The sequence below is a fragment of the Onychostoma macrolepis genome, chromosome 03 (assembly GCF_012432095.1).
Source record: "Onychostoma macrolepis isolate SWU-2019 chromosome 03, ASM1243209v1, whole genome shotgun sequence".
In the NCBI taxonomy this organism is placed as follows: Eukaryota; Metazoa; Chordata; class Actinopteri; order Cypriniformes; family Cyprinidae; genus Onychostoma; species Onychostoma macrolepis.
In genome coordinates, this window is record NC_081157.1 from 52,215,497 (window position 1) to 52,242,778 (window position 27,282).

A 27,282-nucleotide genomic window follows, 5' to 3' on the forward strand; every position below is an offset into this window, starting at 1 on the left:
AGACTCTGCAAAATGTTAATTATTTTACCAAAATAAGAGGGCTTATCATACAAAATGCATGTTATTTCTTTATTTAGTACTGACCTGAATAAGGTATTTCACATAAAGTCCACAACAGAAAATAATAGTTGAATTTATAAAAATGACCACATTCAAAAGTTTACACCCCCTTGTTACCTGAATGGTCCACAGTTGTGTGTTTTTGTTTAGTGATAGTTGTTCATGAGTCCCTTGTTTGTCCTGAACAGTTAAACTGCCTGCTGTTCTTCAGAAAAATCCTTCAGCTCCCACTAATTCTTTGGTTTTCAGGCATTTTTATGTATTTGAACCCTTTCCAACAATGACTGTATGATTTTGAGATCCATCTTTTCACACTGAGGACAGCTGAGGGACTCATATTCAACTATTACAGAAGGTTCAAACGCTCACTGATGCTCCAGAAGGAAAAACGATCCATTAAGAGAATTTATAAAACTTGAAAACTAAAAAGGTGAAAACTTTTGAACAGAATGAAGATGTGTACATTTTTCTTATTTTGCCTAAATATCTTCTTCTTTTTTTTTAAATTATTATTATTATTTAGTACTGCCCTTCAGAGGCTACAGAAGATACTGTACTTACATGTTTCGCAGAAGACAAAATAAGTAAAATTTACCCTGATCTTCACATTCCCCCCGGCTCTTAATGCATGGTTTTTCCTTCTGGAGCATCAGTGAATGTTTGAACCTTCTGTGATAGTTGCATATGAGTCCCTCAGTTGTCTCAAAATCATACAGTCATTGTTGGAAAGGGTTCAAATACACAAAAATGCTGGAAAAACAAATAATTTGTGGGACATGAATGATTTTTCTGAAGAACAGCAGGCTGTTTAACTGTTCAGGACAAACAAGGGACTCATGAACAACTATCACTAAACAAAAAAAAAAAAACAACACAGCTGTTTTTACATCAAGGGGATGTAAACTTTTGAACAGGTAATTTTTTATAAATTATATTCTATTTTATAAAAACTATTATTTTCTCATGTGGATTATATGTAAACGTCTTTCATGTGGAATATCTTATTCAGGTTAGTACTAAATAAAACATGCATTTTGTATGATAAGCCCTCTTATTTTGGTAAAATAATGCCAATTAACATTTTGCAGATTCTGCAAGGTGTATGTAAACTTTTGAATTAAACTATTTATTTATGTATTTTTCATCTATGCTGCAGAATTTTCATTCACTATTTTCCTCATGCTGTCTGTTCATCTGTGGATAACAGGTTTTGTCTTTGTGTGTGTTTCACGACTGTGTTTCAGTTTCTGGACAGTGAGAGAGCAGAAGATCAGGACGGTGGTGCAGAGTGATGGCCATCAACCCTGCATGTCAACAGCTTCATTCAGTCCAAAATTATGTTTAAATGGAGGACTTCACAGAGAGGGTCAGTGGCCTGTTTGCCACCACCCACATGCCCTACATTTAGGTGTGATGGTTATGAGAAACTTCTTGTTGTTTTTGCTAATTATGAGATCATTTTTAGATAGTTCTAAGATAAATCAAGTTCCCTCTTAGGACACTGATTCCCAATCCATCCCTCAAGATGCATGTGTTTGTTTAATTTATATTCTTGCACACTTAAAATGCTTTCATGGCTGTGTAACGGTGGAACACCCTAATGATAGGAATTAACCATAGAACAAGCTTATCAATTCGGGCGCCAGGTAGAATTAATCTACCAAATAGAATTACTAGAGTTCAAATTAACACTTCCTAACCCAGGATAACTTAAACCACCAGCTACACATAAAAATGAAAACACAAAGCAATGCAATTAGATCGGTCAGTAAAGAAACAAGCCATTCAAAAAAGTAGCTGAGAAAACGTATGAAATATATTGTTCACAATTCATAATGAATAAAAAAGATTCACCCCTTCAAACGAGTCTGTTGATGTTGTATTATTTCAATAGTTCATAGGACAAAAAGAGAAAAAAAAAAAAAAAGCACACTTTCGGGAAGAATATCAGAATTGGACTCTCAGTTTCAATCACAGCGATCAAATCATGAATTCAACAACAAACAACTTCAGTTTCCAAAACAAAACCTTACAGGAGTGCAAATGTGTTTTGTTCGTGCGTGTTAATCGTGTGTGTGTTTGTTCGTTGGGCTTGCGTGTTAATTGTGCAACGCTGCTTAGATGCACCGTCGAGCAACTTATTTGCACAGAAGTGAAAGTGCGAGGCTGCCAGCGAGTACTTGAAGTAAGCCCAGCTCAGAAATCACCTTGCTCCACCGACGACATCAGAAAGGTGAAGACCGTGTTTTTCAGTATACAAAGTGTGTAAATCCGTCGAGCACTGCAGACGGCATCGGGCACCACTTCAAACAAGCCAGACGGTTGATGTCACATTTGCACATTTGTACCTTCACCCTGATTGGCTCACACTCCATCTTGTGCGCTTCTATTAGAATCTGTCACAGCTAAATTGTTGATGCACCAAACTAAAATGTTTTGAAATAAATAATACTTTTGTAAATATGTTTGGATTGTCTTTTGATTTGTAATGTTATTCTGAATTATAGTAGTATCACAATTTTACGTACTAAATGTATGTACAATTTCAACTACACAATACACAATAATAATAGCAAATTACAGAAGAAACAAAACGACAAAGTACTGTAAAAATACAGTACAACACTGTTTGTAGTTATACAGTACGTTGTTCTACATACTGTAAAGTTGCATTACAGTACATTGCTGTAAAACAAAATACAGTAACTTGCTGGCAACCGTGCTGCCAGTAACTTACTGTAAAAATACCGGAATATTTTTAACAGTGTGCAGCTTTTGGCCAATCATTCTGAATTTAAGTACTCTCCTTAGCTACAATATTACTCCTTTCTTACTGTATGTTACAGTCTTGTATTCCTCTGTATTCTAACTACATCTCTTTACATTTACATTTTTATGCACTTTAGCAGACTTACATTTATCAATATGTGTGTTCCCTGGTAATTGAACCCATGACCATTTGCACTGCTAATGCAATGCTCTACCACCGAGCCACAGGAACACGTCTTTACCTGCACTTTCTGTATTTAATATTGACGAAAATGAGACATTTTCTTGTTCTCCTTCTAAACTATCTGTAAAACATTTTTTTTTTCTTATTTCTGACTTATCCTGCTGTGCTCCTTCTCTCTCTGAAGCAGAAACTGCTGTCCTGCAGGGTTCTATAATTCTTTTTCTTTTCATGTAACTTTGTTTACATTTATCTCTATCACTATTATTAACAAATTTAATTTCAGAGGAAATTCCTCTTCTGAATTCCTTATTATTCCTGTCAATGTTCCATTAATTACAGCTGTCATAGTGTCTATACTGTCCTGTCCCTATCAAGGTTAAATGTATTATTTTAACCTCTCTACTAATTTGAATTTGAATTCAATACAACATTATTGTTCTCGCCAAAAAATAAAATTCCTCTTAACATATGATCTGCAGTTTAGTTTAAAAATGAATTATTGTGCACATAGCACTCCTCGCTGTCATTAAAACATAGGATGCCACATGAAATGTTATCAAATGCATTCGCAATGTGTCTAAATTTAATTTTGTTTAACTTCTGCGTAATGACTTTTTGTAATTTCAGTGCTTAATGAGAGCGGAATATTTATTGTAAATGCATATTGAAATGAAAACAGTTTAAAATCGTTTACTTCATTACTTCTCACTCCAAAAGAGTTTGTACGCATGGTCAAAAATGTCCGTACGGTGCGTACATATTTACAGCAAGTTTATTTTTTATAAATCCGGATATGTGCGTAGAAAATTGCTTATGCATATTATATGCCCATTTTGTGCATATGCAGCGTTTATAAATTAGACCCCAGAGCCTTTCAAAGTGTTGTCTCTTTGTAAATAATTTTATTACTATATTAAAAGTAACAGCCTCGACACAAAGAGCAGATCAATTTAAAATGCTCATTTAGTAACACTGCACTCACATATGTGACACAGAACAGCCTGATTCACATCCCAGCGCACCTCATCGCCAGATTACTGATCACACACACCTGTTAATCATTTACTCATTCACCCAGACAGCTACTTAAGCACTCTCAGCATCTCACTCCAGTGTCCGGTCTCGTTAATACATATTAGACTCCTACCTGATATAAATGATTCTTCCTAGCGATCTCCTGAAAGTATTTACTCCTGTAATTACCCCCTGTGTTTTCCTCAGAGTGTTCTCCTCGTCCCGGATCTCGGCACTGGAGTGCCTTCCTCTCTTGTAAGACAAGCCACAGCATCATCCACTTCTTCAAGAACACCTAAAGTATCATTGTCCTGGTTACTCACCTGATCTCTCCTGTGCCTTCAGCTGTGTGCGAATAATAAACCCTCTAACTCTCTTCTCTGTGTCCTGGTATACTTCCGTAACAATATGTGACAATTCACATATATTTGTCTGTCTATTGTTAATATTTATATCCATTTTTTTTTCATTCCAACCCCTGTATTGACATTCAAAAAGATCTGTATAGAAATTTAGAAAAGAATGTAATGTAAATTCTTCCAAATATTAAGCAAGGCTTGGACGTAAACGTCCAGTGCTGTGATTGGGTAACAACTTGCATTTTTAAGTATAGTTATTGAAATTAAATCCTACTTATTGAGTATGCCGTGTCCATTGTATTAGTCATTGAATCATTCATTCGAGAAATTTGTTCAAAAATGCTGATTCACCCAGTAATTGTTACAGGGCCAACGAGACAAGAGACAGGCAGATCCATGTGCGAGCTTTTATTGATCAGAGACATGGTTTAACAGGCAGGGTCGAACATAGGCAGACAGGTATAACATAGGCAATGCAAAGAGTTATCTGAAACAGGCGTGGGTCAGGCGACAGCGAACAGTATCAAGACAAGAGAGGTAATCCAAAACGTGAGCGATAGTCCAGGCAGGGGAAACCACAATCCGAAAACAGGCGAGACTAGGGAAACTATCAAGGCTCTGTAGGGCAGCGATAATGCATACAATACTCGGCGCTGACGGAAGGAAAGTCCAGGGTTTAAATAAGGCATGTGATCAGCGTGTGCGTAGGATCATGTGTGCGTGTGATTAGTGCAATGAGTGATTGGTGACAGCTGTGATCAGTAATGGATGATGGGAATTGGAGTCCGGTGAAATGCAACAGTAGTGTAGTGCAGTGCAAGAGTCCATGTGATGAGCGGGTGACCTCTGGTGGTGAGTGAGCGGAAGTGCATGGACAGGATTCGTGACAGTAATGGAACAAGTTAATTACTTATGAGTGAGTCATTGAATTGTTCATTCAAACCATGTTCGTATCAATACTATCAATATTAGGATCAATCTGCCCACCGCTAGAAGAAGAAGAAGGGTTTCTAATGTAGACAAACTCATTCAATATCACTCATATGTGGAGTAAAATATAGTTTATTAGGCAAATAAAAGCTTTATTGAGAAACTTAAAAGCCCAAAAAGCAATTATCATACTTCATAGCTTTTAGAAATTAAAACTAAAATGATAAAATTACTTTTTCCTGATTCAAATACAATCAGCAGACAATAAAAGTTGTTGATAAAATATAAAAAGTAAATATAACAATGTATTAACAAAAAAGGTAACATTTGATTAATAATTACATTTAATCAGCAAATACAAAAACAAGCTAAGTAAAAGTGAAAACTAATGAGCTGGATCTCTCTCCTACTGACAAGTATGGATGGATATCTGTAAGGTTTTAATCGTGTTACTATTCTTTCAATCCTGCTTATTAAACATTATTGAACATAATATGAAACAATTGAACATAACATGAAACCCGTAAGAAAGCACAATGCTATCATTTATATTATGAAGCAAAATGATACACAAGAATAAAACTTTTTGACATTGTTCTTTGGGGAGGAGCTCCATCTTTTGACGCTTTTCCACTGCGTGGTACGACTTGGCTCGGCACGGCTCAGTCCGGCTCAGTTTGTGTTTCCACCGCAGTTTAGTACCGCTTTAGAGTGGGTGGGATTATTCACATGTCGTTATAGTTGCGCCGCCTTTACTGCCGTGACTCCTGAAAACGTTTTAATTCCACGTTACTCCATCATGCTCTCGCTGGATCCATTCCTCGGCTATCAACGAGAGGAACGTCTGTGCTTCGTCAGCAGACAACGAAACAGCCATTTTTTGGTTGTTAAAAAAAAAGTTTTCTCCGACCAATCAGTGATCAGCAGAGTTTACACATCACATTCTGGTAATGGTATGGCTTGCTTGGAACCTCGGCCGAGGTGGTACTAAAAAAGAACCAGGTACCAGGTACTGTACCCAGTGGAAACCCCCCAAAAGTGAGCCGTACTGAACCGTACCGTGCCGATCTGAACCTCTCAGTTCAATCTGCTGGTTTTGAAGATGAAGATTAACTTTATTCAACATTTGATAATGATTTTTTGTCATGTCGCTTGTAGTGATAGATCTATCCAGATTATATTTTACTGCTTGATGCATTATTTTGTCACATTTGATACGGAAGCAGCATCAGACCTGAAAGAGCTGGATCTGAAGATGATCTACATACTGTGATATCTTTGTGTATGTCTGTGTAGAGAAGAAGATCGGCTGAAACGCTTCCCACATGCAGTGCAGTGATACGGTTTCTCTCCAGTGTGAACCATCTCATGTCTTTTCCGATGTGATGATTGACTGAATCCCTTGTCACAGTGTGAACACTTATAAGGTTTTTCTCCAGTGTAGATCCTCTCGTGTGTTTTCAGTTCTCCTAATTGACTGAAACTCTTGTCACAGTGTGAACACTTGTAAGGTTTCTCTCCAGTGTGGATCATCTCATGCTGTTTTAAATGGCTCGATGAATTAAAAGTCTTCTCACACTCAAAGCACATGTAGTCTCTCACAGCAGTGTGTATTTTCTGATGTAATTTTAATTGTTGTAGTAATGAAAAACTCTTTCCACACAAATGACATGAATGTGGCTTCTCCTTTATATGAACTGCCTGGTGCTGCTTCAGGTTTGAAGCTCTCAAAAATGTTTTGCCGCACTGATCACATGTGTACAGTTTCTCTCTAGTGTGGATGTTCATGTGTACCTTAAGGTTTGCTGATAGTGTGAAACTCTTCCCGCACTGATCACAAGTGAACGGTCTCTCTCCAGTATGAACTCTCATATGCACCATAAGGTTTCTTTTTAGTGTGAAACTCTTCCCGCACTGATCACATGAGTAAGGTTTCTCTCCAGTGTGGATCATCTTGTGTGTTTTCAGACTTGATGAATGACTGAATCTCTTGTCACAGTGTGAACACTTGTAAGGTTTTTCTCCAGAGTGAATCCTCTCATGCATTTTTAAACACTTTGCTGAAGTAAAAGTCTTTTCACACTCTAAGCACATGTACTCTCTCACACCTGTATGTATTTTCTGATGTTCTTTCAAATTTTGTAGATGTGAAAATCTCTTTCCACACAAATAACATAAATGTGGCTTCTCCTTTGTATGAACTCTCAGGTGTTTCTTCAGGTGTGAAGCTCTGAAAAATGTGTTGCCGCACTGATCACATGAGTACAGTTTCTCTCTAGTGTGGATGTTCATGTGTTTCTTAAGGGTTGATGATCGTGATAAACTCTTTCCACACTGATCACATGTGTACAGTTTCTCTCTAGTGTGGATGTTCATGTGTATCTTAAGGTTTGCTGATAGTGTGAAACTCTTCCCGCACTGATCACAAGTGAACGGTTTCTCTCCAGTATGAATTCTCATGTGAAGTTCAAGATAACATTTGTATGTAAAACTCTTTCCACACTGAGTGCAGGTGAAAGATTTATTGGATCTTCTTTTCTTTAAATCTTTCTGTTTGGGTTTTTCTCCATTTTTGACATGATTTTTCTGCTCAAATTCACTCAATTCTTCTTTCACCTCATTGTCTTCAATCAACTCTGAAACAAAAGTAAAAATAGTACATTTGTCAGTAACTCGTTCAAAAAAAAAAAAAAAAAAAGAAAAGTGACGTGACATACAGCCAAGAATGGTGACTCCCCCCACCTACAATTCACTCCCCCCACCTACAATTCCTGCAGGCCCGAGACTCAAACTCGAAATTAACCCTGATATAACAGCAGAAACTAGATAATTGCAACACAAAATGGATCATTTTGATGCAGTTTTATAAATTATACGTCCCTGAAACTTTCCATGAATGAGGTACACTGATCTTCAAATATTATAGGCACAAATCTCATGTTTCTATAGGGAGAACTAGGGCTGGGTATCGATTCAGATGTCCCGATTTAATTCAATTCGATTCGATTTGATTACATTCAGTGAATATAGTGTTAATACAAATGCATGAAGTTGCAAATTTTAAAGTAACTGAAATAAGGCCATAAAACACATTCAGAACATTTGTTCACAAGACTTTTGAGAACTGGATCTTGTAGCCTAGAATTTTTGCTTCAGAATTATCTGAAAAAAATCTAACTCACTCATTCAAAGAAAACGATATATTGATTTAAATTTTCTAAGTTACTTTTTGAGTAGAAAGGCTCTATGCGAGAGGGCGTGACTCACACCTGAGAAAACAAAGGCCCGCATAATGAGCTCCATAATGAGCCATTGAGTCAGGTCAGGTGTGTGACTGAGAGAGAAGAGTTGAAAGAAAGTGAGGAAAAAAGAAATGTGTATACATATAACTATCACATATTTGTAACTTTGCGAGTGGGTGTGGGATCGTGGGTGCAATATCCAAAATATCCAAAACAGCGGCAGGAAAGTGGAACCCAGGAAAACGAGAGACAGCAGAAATTGCATGACAAAACACAAAACAGACGTGAGCAACACAATGAATGGACAAAGACAAAGCAAACATGGTGACAATACATACACTACCAGTCAAAATTTTTAAACAGTAAGATTTGTAATGTTTTTTTTTTTTAAGAAGTGTCTTCAGCTCACCAAGCCTGCATTTATTTGATCCAAAGTACAGCAAAAACAGTTATATTTATTATAATATATAGGCCTACATATTTTTACTATTCAAAATAAATAAAGCACCCCCCCCCCACACGCACACACTAAAATTAATAAATAAATAAATTAGTGAGCATGCTGATAGGCTTATCAGGAGCAACTATAGTAGGCTACTTCACAGTAAAGATTGGTCTAAACTTTCTTACACATAACTTTTATATCATTGTTTATAGAACATATAACTATCCTCACGTTGTGCAACATTTAAATGCAATAAAAGGTTGCCTATCATATTTTAAAATGTTGCACTCGATTTCACACATTTTACTCTGGAGTTATAGTTTGGGAATGAGGTCGTGATTTGGTGCAGGTGTGCGTGATCAGAACTCAGGTGAGGTGGAACGTTGCGATTGGTGGAGTGAAGGGCCTGACTGATCCGTGACAGTACCCCCCTCTCCACAGCCCGCTCCTGAGGGCCTACCTCGGCATCGTGGTGGTGTACCCCTGCCTCGGGGTGCTGGGCGATCTGGGTGCGCTGTATGGAACTCTTCAAGTAGTGATGAATCTAAGATGTTGCCTCTAGTCGACCACCACGACGCCGGGATTCCAGGATTTCTTTGACTTGGTAGACTGCGCCTTCGTCTAAGATTTGTGGGAGAGGGGACTCATTCTCGAAGTCAGGCCCTGCGGAGGGAGGTGGAGAGAAGGGTTTTAGTAGTGAGACATGGAACGTAGGGTGAATTTTGTAGTGAGGTGGCAATTGGAGTTTGTAGGTGACAGGGTTGATGCGTTCCAGAATAGTGAAGGGGCCAACGAATCTGGGACTGAGTTTCCTACAAGGCAGGCGCAGCCTGATGTCCCTGGTGGACAGCCAGACCTTTTCCCCAGGTTGATAGTTTGGAGTTTCCGATCTTCGGGTGTCGGCTGTCACTCTCTGTCTGCGCACGAAGGTACTGGAGGTTTTTGTGATCTGTGAGAACGATGAATGGGTGTTTTGCCCCCTCCAGCCAGTGCCTCCATTCCTCAAGGACTAGCTTGATAGCCAATAGTTCCAGGTATCCGATGTCAAAATTCCTTTCCGCCGGGCTGAATTTCTTTGAGAAATAGGCGCATGGATGGAGTTTGGGAGGCTTCCCCTGCTGCTGGGACAGGACGGCTCCTACGCCCGTGGTGGATGCGTCCACTTCGACGACGAATGGGAGTTCTGGGTCTGGATGAGCAAGGAGCGGTGCATTGGTGAAGGCGGTCTTGAGGTCTTCAAAAGCCTTTTGGGCTTTCGGGTTCCAATTGAGCGTTTTGGCCTTTTCTTTCAGGAGGTCTGTGAGTGGATTGGTGGTTGTACTGTAACTGGGTATGAACCGTCGATAGAAATTTGAGAATCCAAGGAATCGTTGAAGTTCTTTGACTGTGGTAGGAGTTGGCCAGGAGGTTACCGCTTCCACCTTCCCCATGTCCATGCGGACGCCACGATGGTCAATGATGTATCCGAGGAAATGTACAGAGGATTGATGGAAGGTGCATTTTTCAGCTTTAAGATATAATTGGAACTGCCGGAGTTTCTGAAGGACCTCCGCAACGTGATGGCGATGGTCGGCCAGGCTCCGGGAGTAGATGAGGATGTCATCAATGTACACGATTACAAAGCGATGTAGGATGCAGCAGGGGAGGTAGATGGTACAATATATCCCTGTTGTAAAGCCTCCGCAATGTACTCCTCCATGGCCTGTTGTTCTGGTGGTGACAGGGGGTAAATCTTCCCCCGTGGTACTGGCTCACCCGGAAGGAGGTCGATAGCGCAGTCCCATGGCCGATGTGGTGGTAGCTGGGCAGCCCTCTTCGGACAGATGTCGTCACTAAAGTGGGTATAACATGAGGGAATCTCGACGGATAAGTTTTCTTGAGGGCTTTCAATGGAGGTGGTACCAATGGGGATCTGCGGCGATCTTCGGTGATTAGGTTGAGGTAAGTTGGGAAAACAATTAGGGAAACACTTCTCACCCCACTTTAGGAATTCTCCTGTCCTCCAAGATAGGTGTGGATCATGCTGCACCAGCCACGGGCGACCCAAAATGATGTCCACAGTTGAACCCTCCAGAACCAGCAATTGGATGTCCTCTCGATGTAAGTACCCAATCTGCAACTGTACCGGTTCGGTACAACGATGGATGGAGTCCTTGGTGAGGGATTGGCCTGTTATGGATTGGGCTTCATAGGCCTTCGGGGTGTTGGTGGTAGGGATGCGGAGCTGCTGGAGGAGGTTCCCCGAGATGAAGTTCCCCGCGGAACCAGAGTCGAGGAGGATGGTGACTGCAACGACATGTGCGTAGGCAGTAAGCAGGGCTCGAGTTGAGAGAGGTTTTAGTTTTGGCGTTGTGGTAAGTACTGAACTCACCAGGATGCGTGGCGGTCTTAGGGGACATTCTAGCACACGATGTCCATCATCCGCGCAATATAAACATAGCCTCTTGGAAATTCGTCTTTGTCGTTCTGACGGGTAGAGTTTGTTTGCATGGGTTCTGGAGGGTCAATTGTCTCTGGTCGGCGTGGTGGGAGAGGAGGAGTAGCGATGGCTGAGGATGGATCCGGATTGCAAGACTGAATGCGGTTAGCACAGCGAATGGCTAGTTGTATGAACTTCTCCAGCCCATTGTTGAGGGAGTGCTCACGGTGGTGTTTGTTGACTGTGGTGGTGGTGGAGCTGGTGGTGCCGTTGGTGTGGGCGCTTGCAACAACAATCTTTTCAGTGAGTCCACCAGCTCCTGGAAGGGATCCGCGGTGCTCATCCTGTATGTGACGGTGTTCAGTCCGATCTTCTGTTACGGACACGAAGGGGAGTGATTAACAAATATAGATTTATTAAAACAGGTGAAGCACACCGGTGAAAAGGTAATCTTGTGAATAGGTGAATAGATGATCTTGAGGTGAGCTTTTCGTGGATGGGTGCTATGGTGCTGATATATCTTTCTTATCCACAGCGTTGCAAGAAGACAGACGGGGGAATCCACAAAGAGACTCAACCACCCTGAAGATGGGCACTCTAGGAGAAGAGGATGACACAAGGAGGAAGAGATACAGCAGGTAAGTCAAACAAGGTAAGTTAATGCTCTTGGAAGGATATAGCTTTGGTCTTGGATACAGCGAGGTCGGAGTCCACGTTGCATGAACGAGATCGGACAATGAAGTGAGTGCTTGGGGATCCTTTAGTAGTGAGTGGTGATGAGGTCGTGATTTGGTGCAGGTGTGCGTGATCAATGTTGGAACATTGCGATTGGTGGAGTGAAGGGCCTGACTGATCCGTGACATTGTTTTAGTGACGCGTTTAAAAAAAGCAGTTCGCGGAGAGAGTGAAGACTGAGAACGCACCCTGTTTGTTTTCTTTATTCTTCAAAACCACAAAGTTTTGTTGTATACAAATAAAAGTAGACCCCTTACAGATTCGAATGGTGTATTGCAAGGTTATTTTCGTAAACGAAAACTGAAACTAAGACTAAAACTATTGGTCAAAAAACATTTTCGTAAACTGAAATAAAATTAAAACTTCTAAATAAATGAAAAACTAAAACTAAACGAAACTAACAACAGTAACTGAAAAACTAACGAAAATAAAATAATAATTAGCAAAAATAAATAATCGTGTTCGTGATTTAATAAGCTCTCATTCTGTGACAGAAAATCGGACCTGTGGTGGTTTAGGGAAACAGATGGCGCTTCATGCACGTGAGCTGCGTCCTATAATTACAGAGAATGCGTTTTTGCATTTCAAAAATAAGACGCGGGCTATGAAATTGGAAATGACTATAAAATATGAAATGGGAAATAATAATAATGCACACCTTACAGCACACGAATGCTTAAAAGTGTGCTTGACGCGCGAGAACAACATGAGAGTGAGTTAGACACAGAATTAAAAGCTTTGGACCAGCTGACTTTAGTGAAGAGTCATTTTGTCACGCTTTGCGATTACTATGGTAACGTAAGCCTCGAGTCCATGACACGAGCACCGTCCTTGACTGTATAAAACACATCCAAAATGAGAGAAAGCGATAGCTGCGCTGTGTTTTCACCGCTTGCAGTGTTGTGTAAAAGAGGCTTCAGAACTGGGATTGATTGCGTTGCTCATCTGAAGTGCCTGCGTGCTGGAGAGGCTCGTCAAAGCAAAGTGCAAACATCATTTATTTTTGAGTAGTATGAGATTTCAAACCATTTTAGATTGTTTCTTCTTATTGTATACGTTCATAGAGGGAGATGGGACATACAGCACCGGTGGCTTGTGCAAAAAATCCAACAAATGAATGCATTGAAAATACAGATGGAAAAAAATAAAGTTTACAGAGTTTCAATGACGATTGCAAAGAACATGCCTGCGTCCCAATGTGCACACTGTCCATGCTAAATTCTATCTGATATTAGTCATTTTTAATACTATTTAGGGCAGATAGGGTGGATAGTATTTGCATTGGGACACAGGGCATGTTTCTTCAAATCCAGCACTGGAGGGCTATTGTCCTGCAGAATTTAGCTCCAGCCCTGATAACAACTCAACTGCCTGATGCTGTCTAGTAACTCTGAAAACCTTGTTGTTTGTAAACTATTGACATATTAAACAAGATTACATCTTTAATATGAATGAATATGAACATGAATATGAATTAATAAATTGTATACATATAAGTTGCATTTTTTTTTTTTAATTGTAAAGAATTATTTTATTTTCATTATTAAGATGTTTGCACAAGAATGAACTGTAAACTGCAAACATTCAACTTTGCTAAAATTAAATGCCTTGCTTTGGTCTATACTGGAAGTGTCCATTAACTCTGTTAAACTATAATTACTAAAACTAAAACTGAAATATATAAAAACTAAATAGAAATGTGTACACAAAATAAAAACTAAACTAAAACTAACAAAACCATTAATGAAACTAACTAAAACTAAACTGAAATTATAGGAAATTTGAAAACGATATTAAAATAAAAACTAATTTAAAAATTCAAAACTATAATATCCTTGGTGTATTGCTCTTATCTGTACGATCAAAAATGGCAGAGTAATTCAAGCTCATTTCGGCCTTATCAGGAAAATCTGCCACAAAACGCGTATCCACGTTTGTCGACCACAGAGGGTTAAACCTTTTTTTTTTTTCTAAACAAAAATAGGTCCCTATAAAATGCTCTTATTTTTTCTGGTAATCAGATGAAGGTATAAAACATTAATTTAATTTATCCTAATCAAATTGATCATAATTTATCCTAAAAATTAAACCCCTTTATTTTTTGGCAAACAAAGTGCTGCACAACAGAGGTTTACTGTTAAAATTAAAAATAAAACAAATGTGATTATTCCTTTAAAAATAAAGTTTTATTAATATTTATTAATAGTAGTAGTAACATTGTTGTTACATTGAGTCTTAAGACTGCTAGATAGTAATATCTCTGACAGTTTCTGCACGTTAAATTAACTTTTATTTTGCAAGTGCCGTGTGGAACTTGCAACTGCTGTGTATGTGATGGTAGATTTCTCAAATTAAACGGTACAACGCTAATGAAGTGACTCTCAGAGCAGCTGGAGATGATATTCTTGTGTTTTACCATCAAATAGTGAGCGTCGTCCGCGCTTTAGTAAGTGTGTAGTAAATAAAATCTGCTCCATCCGCTATTCATTCATTGTGGAAATCATGGTGCCTTACGCGTGATGTCAAATGCTTCCGCAGATTTGTAGTATTACTAGGGCTGTGTGATATGACGATATATATTGGATGGACGAAATAAAAAGTCTATCGTTTCATATTATGTTCTATCGTTTATTTCATGGTGTTGCAATAAACATTGTTTACGGTAATACTTTTTAATCATTTAGATGACTGAGATCTTTACACACCATCACAGGGCGTGAAGGGAGACGGAACCAGGTGGAGAACGACTAGAACAAAACGAGGGACTACATCTGTAGCATGGGAACGTGTTTTTAAGCACTGCAGTTTTAAAACAACCGATTTTAAGCCATTGAAACACAAACAACAGAGCTATATGCGTGTGCCGTCTCTGTTTCTGTGTGAGAGGACTGCGCTTTTTTTTTTTTTTTTTTTTCGCTTTATTGGCTTTAAACGATTACATAAACACACTTATGTGCGTCAGAATCCCCGTCTTGGCAAGTATCCTCAAAGACAGCGATTTAGGTCTTAAGAGAGAGGAAACAGCTAAAAGATAGATAGAATCTATACATAATACACGTGTTAATTATATCTATCATAGATAGATATAATTAACACAGTGAAGATTAATTAATTTACACAATGTATGTAGCATTTCTTATTTATTGTGTCCTATTGCTTGCAATTAGTATCTGTTTATTTATGTTTATTTATTTTCAGTGAGCTTGAGTTTTTTCTATTTTTAGGTTTATATTAGTTTGATATTGACATTGGTGACAAGGATTATGAAAATGATATGGTATCAAAGATTTTAATATAAAAAAAAATACTATATTGTGATATATATCGTTATCGTGATATAAAATTAGTCATATCGGGATATAAGATTTTGGTCATATCGCCCACCCCTAAGTATTACTATAGAATTTTACCTGAGCATTGCATATCATTTGCGGCTTTCGAGAATCGATATCGAATCGACGTCATTTAAAAAAAACGATTAATCTAAAAAAATTATTTTTTTGCCCAGCCCTAGGGAGAACTAATAAATATGTTTGATCAACTGATGAAGGATCTGAGGATCCTCAAATACAAACTGTGTGTTGCATCAAGAGAGCGACCATACATTTGTGTTACTTTTATTTTCTTGTTTTTATTAATTTATAATCATTCATTCGTATAATCATTCATAATAATTAGTCATTTAAGTAATGTATTAATTTACTCTATCATTTACCATTTATATCATTTCATTATTTGATAATTCATTTATTATTTTATGTTTTTATATTTCTTATTATTTTCCTAGCTTATGTATTTACGTTGTTTAATCTGATGATTGTGAGGTTTCATTAACTATTCTGTAAATAAGAGATAAGAGGGAATGTTTATGGAAACTCAAGGTGTATTATGGGATGTTGTTGTGTTTGGTAAAACACTACTTGTTGGATTTGTGCTGGTCAGATGAAGTCTGAGCATTGAAACACACACAACTAAGATTATTCAATAAACATTGCTCCTTTTTATCATCATCACTTCGTCTCCTGCTTCTGCTCTTCTCTGGCTTTGCTCAGTCAACTTCTTGGTTGGTAAAAGACTGTTAATACAGTTTTGGTACCAGACAAGACTCGATGTTAATAGATTTTGGGTATCGACAAAATCGCATGTATTTTGAGTCCAGGGGATAATCTCCAAAATGGCGCTACGCTGACACAGAGGAGACGTTACGATGCCTAATTGTTGAATAAAAGTCATTATTTTTGTTTTATTTCCGTACAAAAAGTATTCTTGTCGCTTTATTAAAGTCAGATTGAACCACTGATCCTGGTGGGACAGTCACAAGCCTCCCGGTTTTTATCCAAAATATCTATCTGACTATTTGTTCAGACACCAGACAAAATTGATATTTTCTGACAGAATCTGGCATCCGGGACTCGATCTTGGATTTGGCGTGGAGACTCAGTCTAACATAAATTTTGTTGAAAAATGTCAGCATTATTAATAAATGAATGAAGAATAAACACCAACCTGTTTGTTCTTCAGTGTGTTTGATTCTGCAGGGTTCTGGATCTCTCATCTTCTCTCTGTCCTCTTTAATAAACTCAGTCTCTGCAGATTTCAGCTCTTCCTGATGATTTGATGCGTCTTCAATTGTGAACTGATGGGAATATTCCAGCATTTATTGGTGAATTTCTGAATGTGTGATTGTTGTGGGAGGAGCTTCACTGATGATGTGATTGTTGTGGGAGGAGCTTCATTGATGATGTGATTGTTGTGGGAGGAACTTCACTGATCATGAATTTCTGTGTGGAAGAAGCAGATTTGCCAAAATAAACAAATCAATGAGGCATTAAATGTTGTCTCTTTGTAAATTATTACATTATTATATTACAGTAGTGAACTGTGACTCTTGAACCTTGGCCCTCTCCTCTACCATCATTGGTGGAAAAAGCAAACTACTGTGGTGGCTTATGCCGGTGTTGTGAGGAATCATTCTCAAGGTCTTGGGTTTTGATGCCAGAAGAGAGACTTTATTATCAGAGACAATAACGCCGGGAAAACTCTTCAGAGCCATCTCCAGAATCTTTTTCTGTACTCTCTTTTATACAGTTTTTCATCTAGGCGTGTTCAATACATTGTATACACATTTGTTATGGGATCACGATACAGTCAGGAGGCCTTAAATGGTTACTCCACCCCAAAATGAAAATTTTGTCGTATTCACTTACCCGCAACTCCATAAAAGCTTCGTTCATCTTTGGAACACAATTTAAGATATTTTGGATAAAAACCGGGAGGCTTGTGACTGTCCCACCAGGATCAGTGGTTCAATCTGACTTTAATAAAGCGACAAGAATACTTTTTGTACGGAAATAAAACAAAAATAATGACTTTTATTCAACAATTAGGCATCGTAACGTCTCCTCTGTGTCAGCGTAGCGCCATTTTGGAGATTATCCCCTGGACTCAAAATACATGCGGTCTTCTGTATCAGCCGGGCCACAAGGGTGCGCTGTTTACATTCAAATCAGAGCGTAAATCGACGAAGAAGACTCATCCCTGTTTAGAGGCTGATAAAAAAGCCTGAGACACAGAAATACACAAATTATTTTTGTTTTATTTCCATACAAAAAGTATTCTCGTCGCTTCATAACAGTCAGATTGAACCACTGATAGTGAACGACTTCTGATTTTTTAAAGTCGACTTTTATGTGATGAATTTCAAGTCGAAGTCGACTAGTCACTGACGATGTTATTAATGAACATAAGTCTGGAGTTGTGACAAACACCTTGTGCACAGCTATGGCATATAACACAGTGCTGCCCACATGGCTATTGCTCCTATAACAGCTAATTTTTATCAGTTATTTTGTCTTTGGGTTGCTATATTTCTCACAGAATTCTGCTCGTTCTAAATCAGACACAGATAAAGTAGCACAGTAAAGATTACATTCATATGAATGCATTAGTGAGAGCGATTGCGTGTGTGAATTAATTCTACCTGGCAGCGACTCTCTCTGAAGCTGTGGGATTTAGTTATTAAGAAATAAATGCTTGAACTTTTCAGTTTCTAAGCTATTTTGAGAAATCACAGAACAGTGTTGACAATGCATTTCAGTGTTAAACGATTCTGTGCACGTGCGATCTGCGTGATGTACGTGCAACTGTCTGAAGCATATGTGTGTGCGTTACAGAGCAGCAGCGCATTATATTAGAACGGCGATTAACTGACCTGTACTATAAGCAGTTTAAAACGTGCATTCTCCCGTTCAATTTCGAGCATCCAGTAATATAATCACACGTCTTGTGGAGCGCTTTCAGAGTATGCATTTATTTGTCATTTTAACTGCTTGGAAACGGAGCGTAAATGTGGAAGTCCTTCAAAGATTTCTTATACTGTTGCGCCCTCTACAGGACCAGCGACTAGTCGACGTCAAGCTTAAAGCGTCATGGCAGAGCATTAAAGTCGACTAGTCGATTAGTCAGCGCAACCCCTACTTGACAGTGCAATTTACTTGGCAGTCAATGGGACAGTCACAAGCCTACCGGTTTTTATCCAAAATATCTTAAATTGTGTTCCGAAGACGAACTAAGCTTCTATGGGTTCGGAACGACATGGGGGTAAGTGAAAAATGACAAAATTTTGATTTTGTGGTGGAGTATCCCTTTAATTTTATGTTCTGTGAAAATAAGGGCCCCATTGTATATTTTGCCTAAAGGATAAACAGGACACGCAGCTTCACCATATGTCTGCACATTCCATTCATGCTGGCCTCTACACACAGGCAGATACATGATTATGATAGTAGGATAACTTGATACATGAATGCCTATATTCACATTAATTTATATTTTGATTTTAAAAACTCTTTGTCGCTACCAGCCTAGCTTACAGTGTCTTCTCCTAAAAGTCATCTTTGACAGTTCCACCTCTGAAACAAGATGCTATTCCAGCCTTAATGCGGTCACATACTGGACGAAAAACATAATGCTGCTCCTAGGGGTGTGCGATATATAGGGGTCTGAGATAATATCGTAATTGTGTTAACGATGTGCAGTTTGACAATATCGAGTATTTTGCAAAAACCAAACAAAACACCAACGGAGTGCACACATACATTAGCCTACGTGGTGATGAAGTGGGTTAAACAGTGCATGTGCGCATTTAGAGTGTGTTCTTTCACTGCATGATTCAGTCTATTAAAATGCATTAAGAATAATCGCATAATTCAAGATACGGGGGCAGAAAATGTATATATTTACGTTTCATATAGTAAAAATCACATGAAGAGTGCCGTTTTGTCTTCAAAAATTTGCATGATTACAAATGTGATATTGATTTTATACAACAGTTCAATAAACAATAAGTTAATATTAAGAGACTTACGTTTTAGACACCATTGCCTGTTTTTGCTCCATTTCACAGACAAAAAATATTTCCAAACAGCTACAGCACTGTTTTGCGTCTCTGTGCAACATGACGGTGCTTCGTTCGGTTCAGTCGCAATGACTCACTTATTAACAGTGACTTTCTGCCACCTACTGGCGATTTTAATTTCACATTTAAAGTCTATTTTTATTTTTAAAATAATTTTAAATATCAGTATTCAATGTTTTATGTTTGAAATGTAAAAAAAAATATATATATATATATATATATATATATATATATATATATATATGCATTTGAAACTGGTTAAAGCACTCCATGTCCCTCTGAGCTGCATTAAACAGTGTGTAAATACATCTAAATGCCACTTCAAATGCAACTTCTGTGAAGATTAATTTTGATGATACTGGTTTCATTTGTTTGGTAACAGCCTAAATGTGTATTATCTTAATTGACTGATTAAATGTAACAATTTGACTCAAAAAATGTACACTTTTAGAAAAAAATTTGCTTCATTAAAGGTAAAAATCAATTTAAACTTAATTGAAAAGATGAATTAATCACTGATGTGAACTGACCACACAGAATATGAAGAATATCAAAAACTGCAGCTGTCCACGGTAGTCAGATCTGACTACCGTGGACAGCTGCAGTTTTTGATAACAATAACACACTGCAAAATATTGTCTAATTATCGTTATTGAAAAAAATCCCCAAAAATATTGAGATATCATTTTTTTCTTTCAAAATCGCACACCCCTAGCTGCTCCACACCACGTCTTTAAAATTCACACATTGTTTTCTATGAGTGGGTGCTGTTCAAATGCCAAAAGCCTATGTGAAATGTTAATTATTTTACCAAAATCAGAGGGATCATATAAAGTGCATGTTATTATTTTATGTAGTACTGACCTGAATAAGGTATTTCACATAAAATATGTTTACATATAGTCCACAAGAGAAATGAATAGTTGAATTTATAAAAATAACCCTGTTCAAAAGTTTACATCCCCTTGATTCTTAATACTGTGTTGTTACCTGAATGATCCACAGCTGTGTTTTGTTTAGTGATAGTTGTTCATGAGACTTGTTTGTCCTGAACAGTTAAACTGCCTGCTGTTCTTCAGAAAAATCCTTCAGCTCCCACTAATTCTTTGGTTATCCAGCATTTTTGTGTATTTGAACCGTGTATTTGACTTTATGATTTTGACAGAGGCGTCATGCCTATTCAAAGTGAGGGGGCACGTGCATTTTGAATGCAGCTTCCAAAAGACAAAAAAAAAGCTGATTAATATTTTCAATATTTAATACAATCACACCAGTGTGATTAGAACGTTCAGTGTGTTTCTTTAAGATATTAATTTCATAGTGTAAACAGCTTCAGTGATTTTAATGGGAGTTTTTGAGAGTGCTTGAACTCTAGACTGTCACTGAAAATGTTCTTTGATAATGTAAACGTTCTTCGCTGTACAATGACATTTTTATGATTAGTAGCCTAACTTGCAATGCTTTTATTCACATTAATTTTCAATGTTAAATTCACATAAAACAAAATCAGTCGTATTAAAAATATGTTATGTCATGACACCCATAAACAGAAAGTATTTTTTTAAAATAGATGATTACATTATTAGGTTACTTTGACCATCGCCCACCATAGATCAACATGTTTGGGAATGTTTGAATAAAAAAGGAAAATATAAATAAAACATAAGTGCTGTTGTGGCTGCTGTATGTCACATGATGACCGAACCCCCAACCCATGCCTACTCAAAAATAATAAGTGCACGATGCCCCTGGATTTTGAGATCCACGTCGGGACTCTTAATGCATGGTTTTTCCTTCTGGAGAATCAGTGAGCGTTTGATCCTTCTGTAATAGCTGCATACGAGTCCCTCAGTTGTCCTCAGCATGGATCTCAAAATCCAGGGGAATCGTGCACTCATTATTTTTGAGGGTTGGGGGTTCGGTCATCATGTGACACACAGCAGCCACAACAGCACTTATGTTTTATTTATATTTTCCTTTTTTATTCAAACATTCCCAAACATGTTGATTGTGAAAACTTTTTGAATTTTAAGATCAGGATAAATCTTATTTTGACTTCTGTGAAACATCTTCTTTACCCTCTGAAGGGCAGTACTAAATGAAAAAAAATAAAAATAAAATAATATATATTATATATATATATATATATATATATATATATATATATATATACATATATATATATACAGTAAATGATATGGGCAAAATAAGAAAAAATGTACACATCTTCATTCTGTTCAAAAGTTTTCACAGAATGAATATAAACATAATTTAAAAAACGCACAGGTTTGTAGTAGGTTCCTAGTGATAAGAATGACTTAATACATGTGTGTTTCATATGTACAAAGTACACAACCACAATACTTGAATACTTTACCTCAATTACTTCTCTTTAGCAAAAATAATAATAATAATTGTAATTCACCAAAATGTTGTAGCTCACTTCAGTAACCTGCTAAAAAAGCAAAAAAAAACAAACAAACAAAACAAAAGAAGCCCAATAGAAACCATCACAGAAATTCCAATGGTTTCCATTAAAATACCATTATAAACCATTAGCTTTTCCAGTAAAACCATTACAAAATTCCTTTTTGTAGTGTGTTTTGGGCATTTTTCAATAGGATTTAACATCCCACCAATAGAATCCATCACATATCAGTAGACACCATTATAGTTTCCATTAAAACCAGTACAATTCCCATTAAAACCATTACATTTTCTATTGTGTTTTGGGCAGGGTTCTATTGTTTTTTTTCAGCAGGGAAGTGTCTAACTGAGACCTACATGTTTAAGTAAAGGTGGATTTATTTTCCTCATTTGTGAAACTATTTGTCCTGAACAACTCTGTATTCAACTCATCTTTTATGAACGGAGGAACATCACAATATGATCGTTTTTAAGGGCATTTCTGGAGTAAAAGTCTCCTTTCTTCATTGAACACACACGTGTTAAAATCACTCCAGCGCTATTCATACGAGAAGCTGACATTTACCTCACATTCCTGCTGCCCTCAAACTTAATTACGCAAAATAATCCATGCACAATACCAAAAAGATATTAATAGAGAAGAAAAAGAAGAAAAAGTGGACTCACCCTCACCGTAAACTCTCTCACCCGCTCATGCGCACACCGAGTGATCCTCACGAGCGCTGCAGAGTGAAGCAGAGCGTCTCGAGCGCCTCCAGGCGGCTGGACTCAGTATAGTCACAAGCCCCGCCCCCTCCATCTAATCTAATGAGACGAGAGACAAACTAAATAATTACATTACACTCCCAATATTTGTTTCCAAAGATGGTTTTGACTTTGTATGTATTTATCACGCTGATGCACGTTCAAGTGTTTGTTTGTTAAATAAGTTTGGTTTCAGTCAGTTATTTGTTTTATTGTATAACAAGAACAGTAACACAACATACATATATAGAGGATCACAGTGTTTACAGTCAGTTACAAAAGCATGAAAGGAAAAAACATTATTAAAAAAAGACAGAAGGAAAAAAAAACTACAGAGGATAATTTACAAGACATTTCAATTAGAAAAGTATTCAAACATTATATAAATCCTTTTTGCTTTTTTAATTCTTAGATCTTTTAAGGCTTCAATGTAATGATTAAGTTCAATTTTAAATAATGTAATGTTAGGATTATTATTAAACCATTTCTGTTTGTGCATATGGTATTTCCCAAACATAATTATCAAATTAATCACCAAATTTTTCTCCAAACTATTATTTTTATACAAAACACACACACACACACACACACATATATATATATATATATATATATATATATACATACACACCAGAAAATGTAATCTTTAATTTGATAAATTTCAATATTGGATATTCAGTATCAATCCTCAGGATTTTGTGAGTCTGTGGTGGGTGGTCCTCGGTCCCTGTAGGGGGAATGGTTGTACATTTTAAAGTTAAATTCATCAATCTGGTGCACTTTGAGAGTTCAGAATGAAGAGCTTCAACACAGGTTCAGTGTGCAAACTCAACACAGAATAAAGCTGAGACGAGCGCACATGTGCATAAACAGCTCCCGATCAGGGCAAAGTTATTTTGTCCACAGAATGATAAGAGCACACATTATTTTAACATATTATTTTATTATTTAACACTCAGTATTTAACTTAAGCGCTACAAGCCATGCATACAGTGCTCGACATGACAGATTTTCTGGTACGCAAAACAAGTACTTTAAAGAAGAACAAAAGTAATGTTTTAGAATGGCCGAGTCAAATGTGAAATGTTGCAGAAGGAGCTGAAGCAAGCAGTTCAAAGGAGGAAACCCACCAACATCACAGAGTTGAAGTGGTTCTGTACTGAGGAATGGGCTGAAAGTCCTACAATATGTTGTGCAGGACTGATCAGCAGTTGAAAGAAAATTTACCTGCAGTTATTGTTGAAAAATGGGGTCACACCAGAAAGCAACGCACAGATATGCAACAATAAATCATTTTTCTCAATAAATAAAATATTTTTGTTGTCTCATTTGTTTGATTGGGTTCTCTTTGTCTACTTTCAGGACTTGTGCAAAACTCAGATGATGTTTGGAATTATATAAGAAAGTAATATAGAAAATTGTAAAGGGTTCACAAACTTTCATGCAGCACTGTATACATCAACAGAACTCATGACGCTCCAGGAAATCCCTAATATGGACAAAGCGATCGCTATCGCTGTAACTGAGTAAACAGAAGATATAAACATTTTAAATGATAAAACGAAGACAATAAACACTTGACTCCGACAATGTATAGTTTATCTGTGTTATTCAAGCCATCTCTTATATGTTCATAATTTAGTATATTTATAATCCATTGCTAATCGACATAGCCTTTTTAACAGTAGAGAACAGGGCTGTCCAAACTCGGTCCTGGAGGGCCGGTGTCCTGCAGAGTTTAGCTACAACTTGCCTCAACACACCTGCATGGAAGCTTCTAGTATGCCTAGTAACACCTTGATTAGCTGCTTCAGGTGTGTTTAATTAGGGTTGGAGCTAAACCCGGGACCGAGTTTGGACACCCCTGGTATAGAACATCTTTTCTGCCTCATTCTGTGAGATGAAGGCACAGCACATCACAAAAGGAAGCATTTGACTGGTATCGTGGAGTAAAAAGTTTATAATGTTCTCTTTTTTTGGACAGCAGGTTTAGAAACGTCATTACAAGGAAAGTTTAGCTTTAGGCATTTTAATTTAAGTGTGTTTAGCTTAGCTAGGTAACGATAGGCTACCTGCTGCTGTCAGAGCAAGTGTAATTACAGCATTCATGCGCTCCACGAATGCTCTCATTTCCCGAGCTGTGCTTTTAAGTCAGAATGTGAAAACAACGTGGACACTCGTGCTACTACAAAGATGTGTTGGATTTGTATTATCACAGCTTTCCGACTTGTGTTCACGTTAGTGATGCGCGGATGAGCTAAAACGTCACCCGAATCCGCAGCTTCAAATAAATGATCCACCCGCCAACCGCCCGCACCTATATTTTTGTCTGATTTAGATAACCGCACCTGATCCGCACCCGATCGTTGCATTCAGGGTTCATACGGTCATGAAAAACCTGGAAAAGTCATGGGATTTTAAAACAGCAATTTCCAGGCCTGTAAAGTTTTGGAAAAATAAATAAACCCAGAAAGTTTTGGAAAAGTCATGTTTCACAATTCTATGTAGGCCTACAGTAGAATTACGCTTAATCAGGAGGTCCTGAATTTCGGTGTGGGATTGCGCATATATTCCTGCAGCTTTCGACTTTAAAATGAGGGAAATTCCTTCAAAACATTTATTCAATATAGCGTGTAGGTTAGATGAGTAAATAAATTCACACAACCAGTCATTTGAAAGCAGCGTGAGTGATTCAGCTGCACCGCGTCTTCTCTCTTTGACCTTCTCTTCACATCGGCGCATCTAGTGCTGCTGCACGCTGCCATACAAGACTTTAGCTCGCGTTTCGGTACAGTTGACAGAATTGTCAATTGCCTAATCGGTCATTGTTGCATCATCACAGAAATGTATTATTTGCACGTCTTTTTAAGTCTTTCTGTACTCGTGCACTCCAGAGGCGCTTTTCTGTGCGCTGCAGTCACATCCAAAGCGCGCGCTGCGAACAAACAAACACAGCTTGTTGCGCTTAAGTGGCCAAATACACACAAAATAATGTCAAAATGGCCGTCCTGGCGAGTATCCTCATAATGTCGGTTTTGTCTTAAATTGCGAAAGAAAACGCATATGTATAAGTATTGGATCCGTGAAACAGGTCTGTGACAGCAGCCTAATAAAGCTGTGCCGTCTGTTATTAATGTTAATCAAACAACAAAAGACAGAAGAAATCCCTCACTGCTCTTGACTAAATAATGTTTTGTTGAATAACTTTAATATGTTGATTTACAGTTTATTCAATTTCTGTATCCTATTTAAAACACGTTCATATTTTAGAAAATGTAGTTATAAAATTAGCATGATTAATGATTTATCTTATCCACCCGCGACCCACCCGCAAATAATCAAAATGCAATATTTTATTACCCGACCCACCCGACCCGCGGATTATCCGCAGCGCCCGCGGATGTAACCTCCATCCGCGCATCACTAGTTCACGTGCATTTTCTAAGTCAATTATTTTTCACAGCGATGATGCTTCTTGCGCCTGTTTCAGAGAACCAGTGGACAAATATTTCAATCGATCGCTCATGCATTTAAGTGGCACCTGAGATCTGCGTTCTGATTCAGTTCTAGTACATAACGGTTACATAGGTACCGGTGCCATACTGGTACCAGGTTTCGGTACCCAAACCTAGTGATACGGTTTCTCTTCAGTGTGAATCCTCTCATGTCTTTTCCGACTTGATGAATCATTGAATCTCTTGTCACAGTGTGAACACATATAAGGTTTCTCTCCCGTGTGAATCCTCTGGTGCTGTTTCAAATGTCCAGCTGAAGTAAAAGTCTTCTCACACTCAAAGCACATGTACTCTCTCACAGCAGTATGTCTTTTCTGATGTTCTTTCAAACTTTGTACATGTGAAAAACTCTTTCCACACAAATGACATGGATGTGGCTTCTCGTTAACATATGTTATTGATTTAATATATCATACATCTATCCAAATACCCTTGCATAATTTGTATATAGCACATCTGTACAATACAATATACCGTCTTTTGTCTATTGTGTATTGTTTTCACATATTTTATTTTTAATCACTTGTTTATTTAGTTATCTGATTTCTGATTCTGATTGTTAGGGTTAGGGTTAACATATATTTTTTGTAAAATTTGAAATATAAAAATACCTAATGAAGCAAGGAATGTCTGTTTATTCATCTTTAAGTATGTGGAGGACCTGGACACACTTCATATGAAGTTTTGTTGATTAACAAGGCCTGAAAGTCAATGCCATGTTACTTGTATAATCTTTCAAAGCAAGAAATCTCTATTTAGCCTATGCATGTGTAGCTACACTGTAAAAAACTTTTACTATGATCTACTCAATTTTTTTGGTGAAACGTTTTTACACTAAAAAATACTGAGTAAATTTTAAAGTTGTGAAATCATTGAAATATACTTTAAGAATCAAGTAAATGTAACAAAATAATAATAATAATAATAATCTCAGAAATAAAACTGAGTAAATATAATTAAAACCTTTGTGCAATGCAATAGTAATTCAATAGCAAATCCAAAATGCACACAAAAAAATTGAG

The 27,282-nt window shown here is 37.5% G+C and overlaps 1 protein-coding gene across 1 annotated transcript; it reads right to left on the reverse strand.

The window, feature by feature from the left end:
- Positions 1 to 4,796: 4,796 nt before the first annotated feature.
- On the reverse strand, positions 4,797 to 22,731 carry LOC131536499 (zinc finger protein OZF-like). The gene is made up of 3 exons (XM_058769473.1): positions 22,668 to 22,731; positions 16,664 to 16,938; positions 4,797 to 7,952 (listed from the first exon to the last, which is right to left on the reverse strand). Exons 2-3 carry the CDS (start codon positions 16,812 to 16,814, stop codon positions 6,577 to 6,579), a joined length of 1,527 nt encoding a protein of 508 aa, XP_058625456.1. The 5' UTR covers positions 16,815 to 16,938; positions 22,668 to 22,731; the 3' UTR covers positions 4,797 to 6,576.
- Between the last annotated feature and the right edge of the window lie 4,551 nt (positions 22,732 to 27,282).

Excerpts from the sequence above, each read along its gene's own strand:
- LOC131536499 (XM_058769473.1), bottom strand. The coding sequence starts at position 16,814 with ATGCTGGAATATTCCCATCAGTTCACAATTGAAGACGCATCAAATCAT. Across the intron at positions 7,953-16,663 it reads ACACACTGAAGAACAAACAG|AGTTGATTGAAGACAATGAG; the intron begins GTTGGTGTTTAT and ends CTTTTGTTTCAG.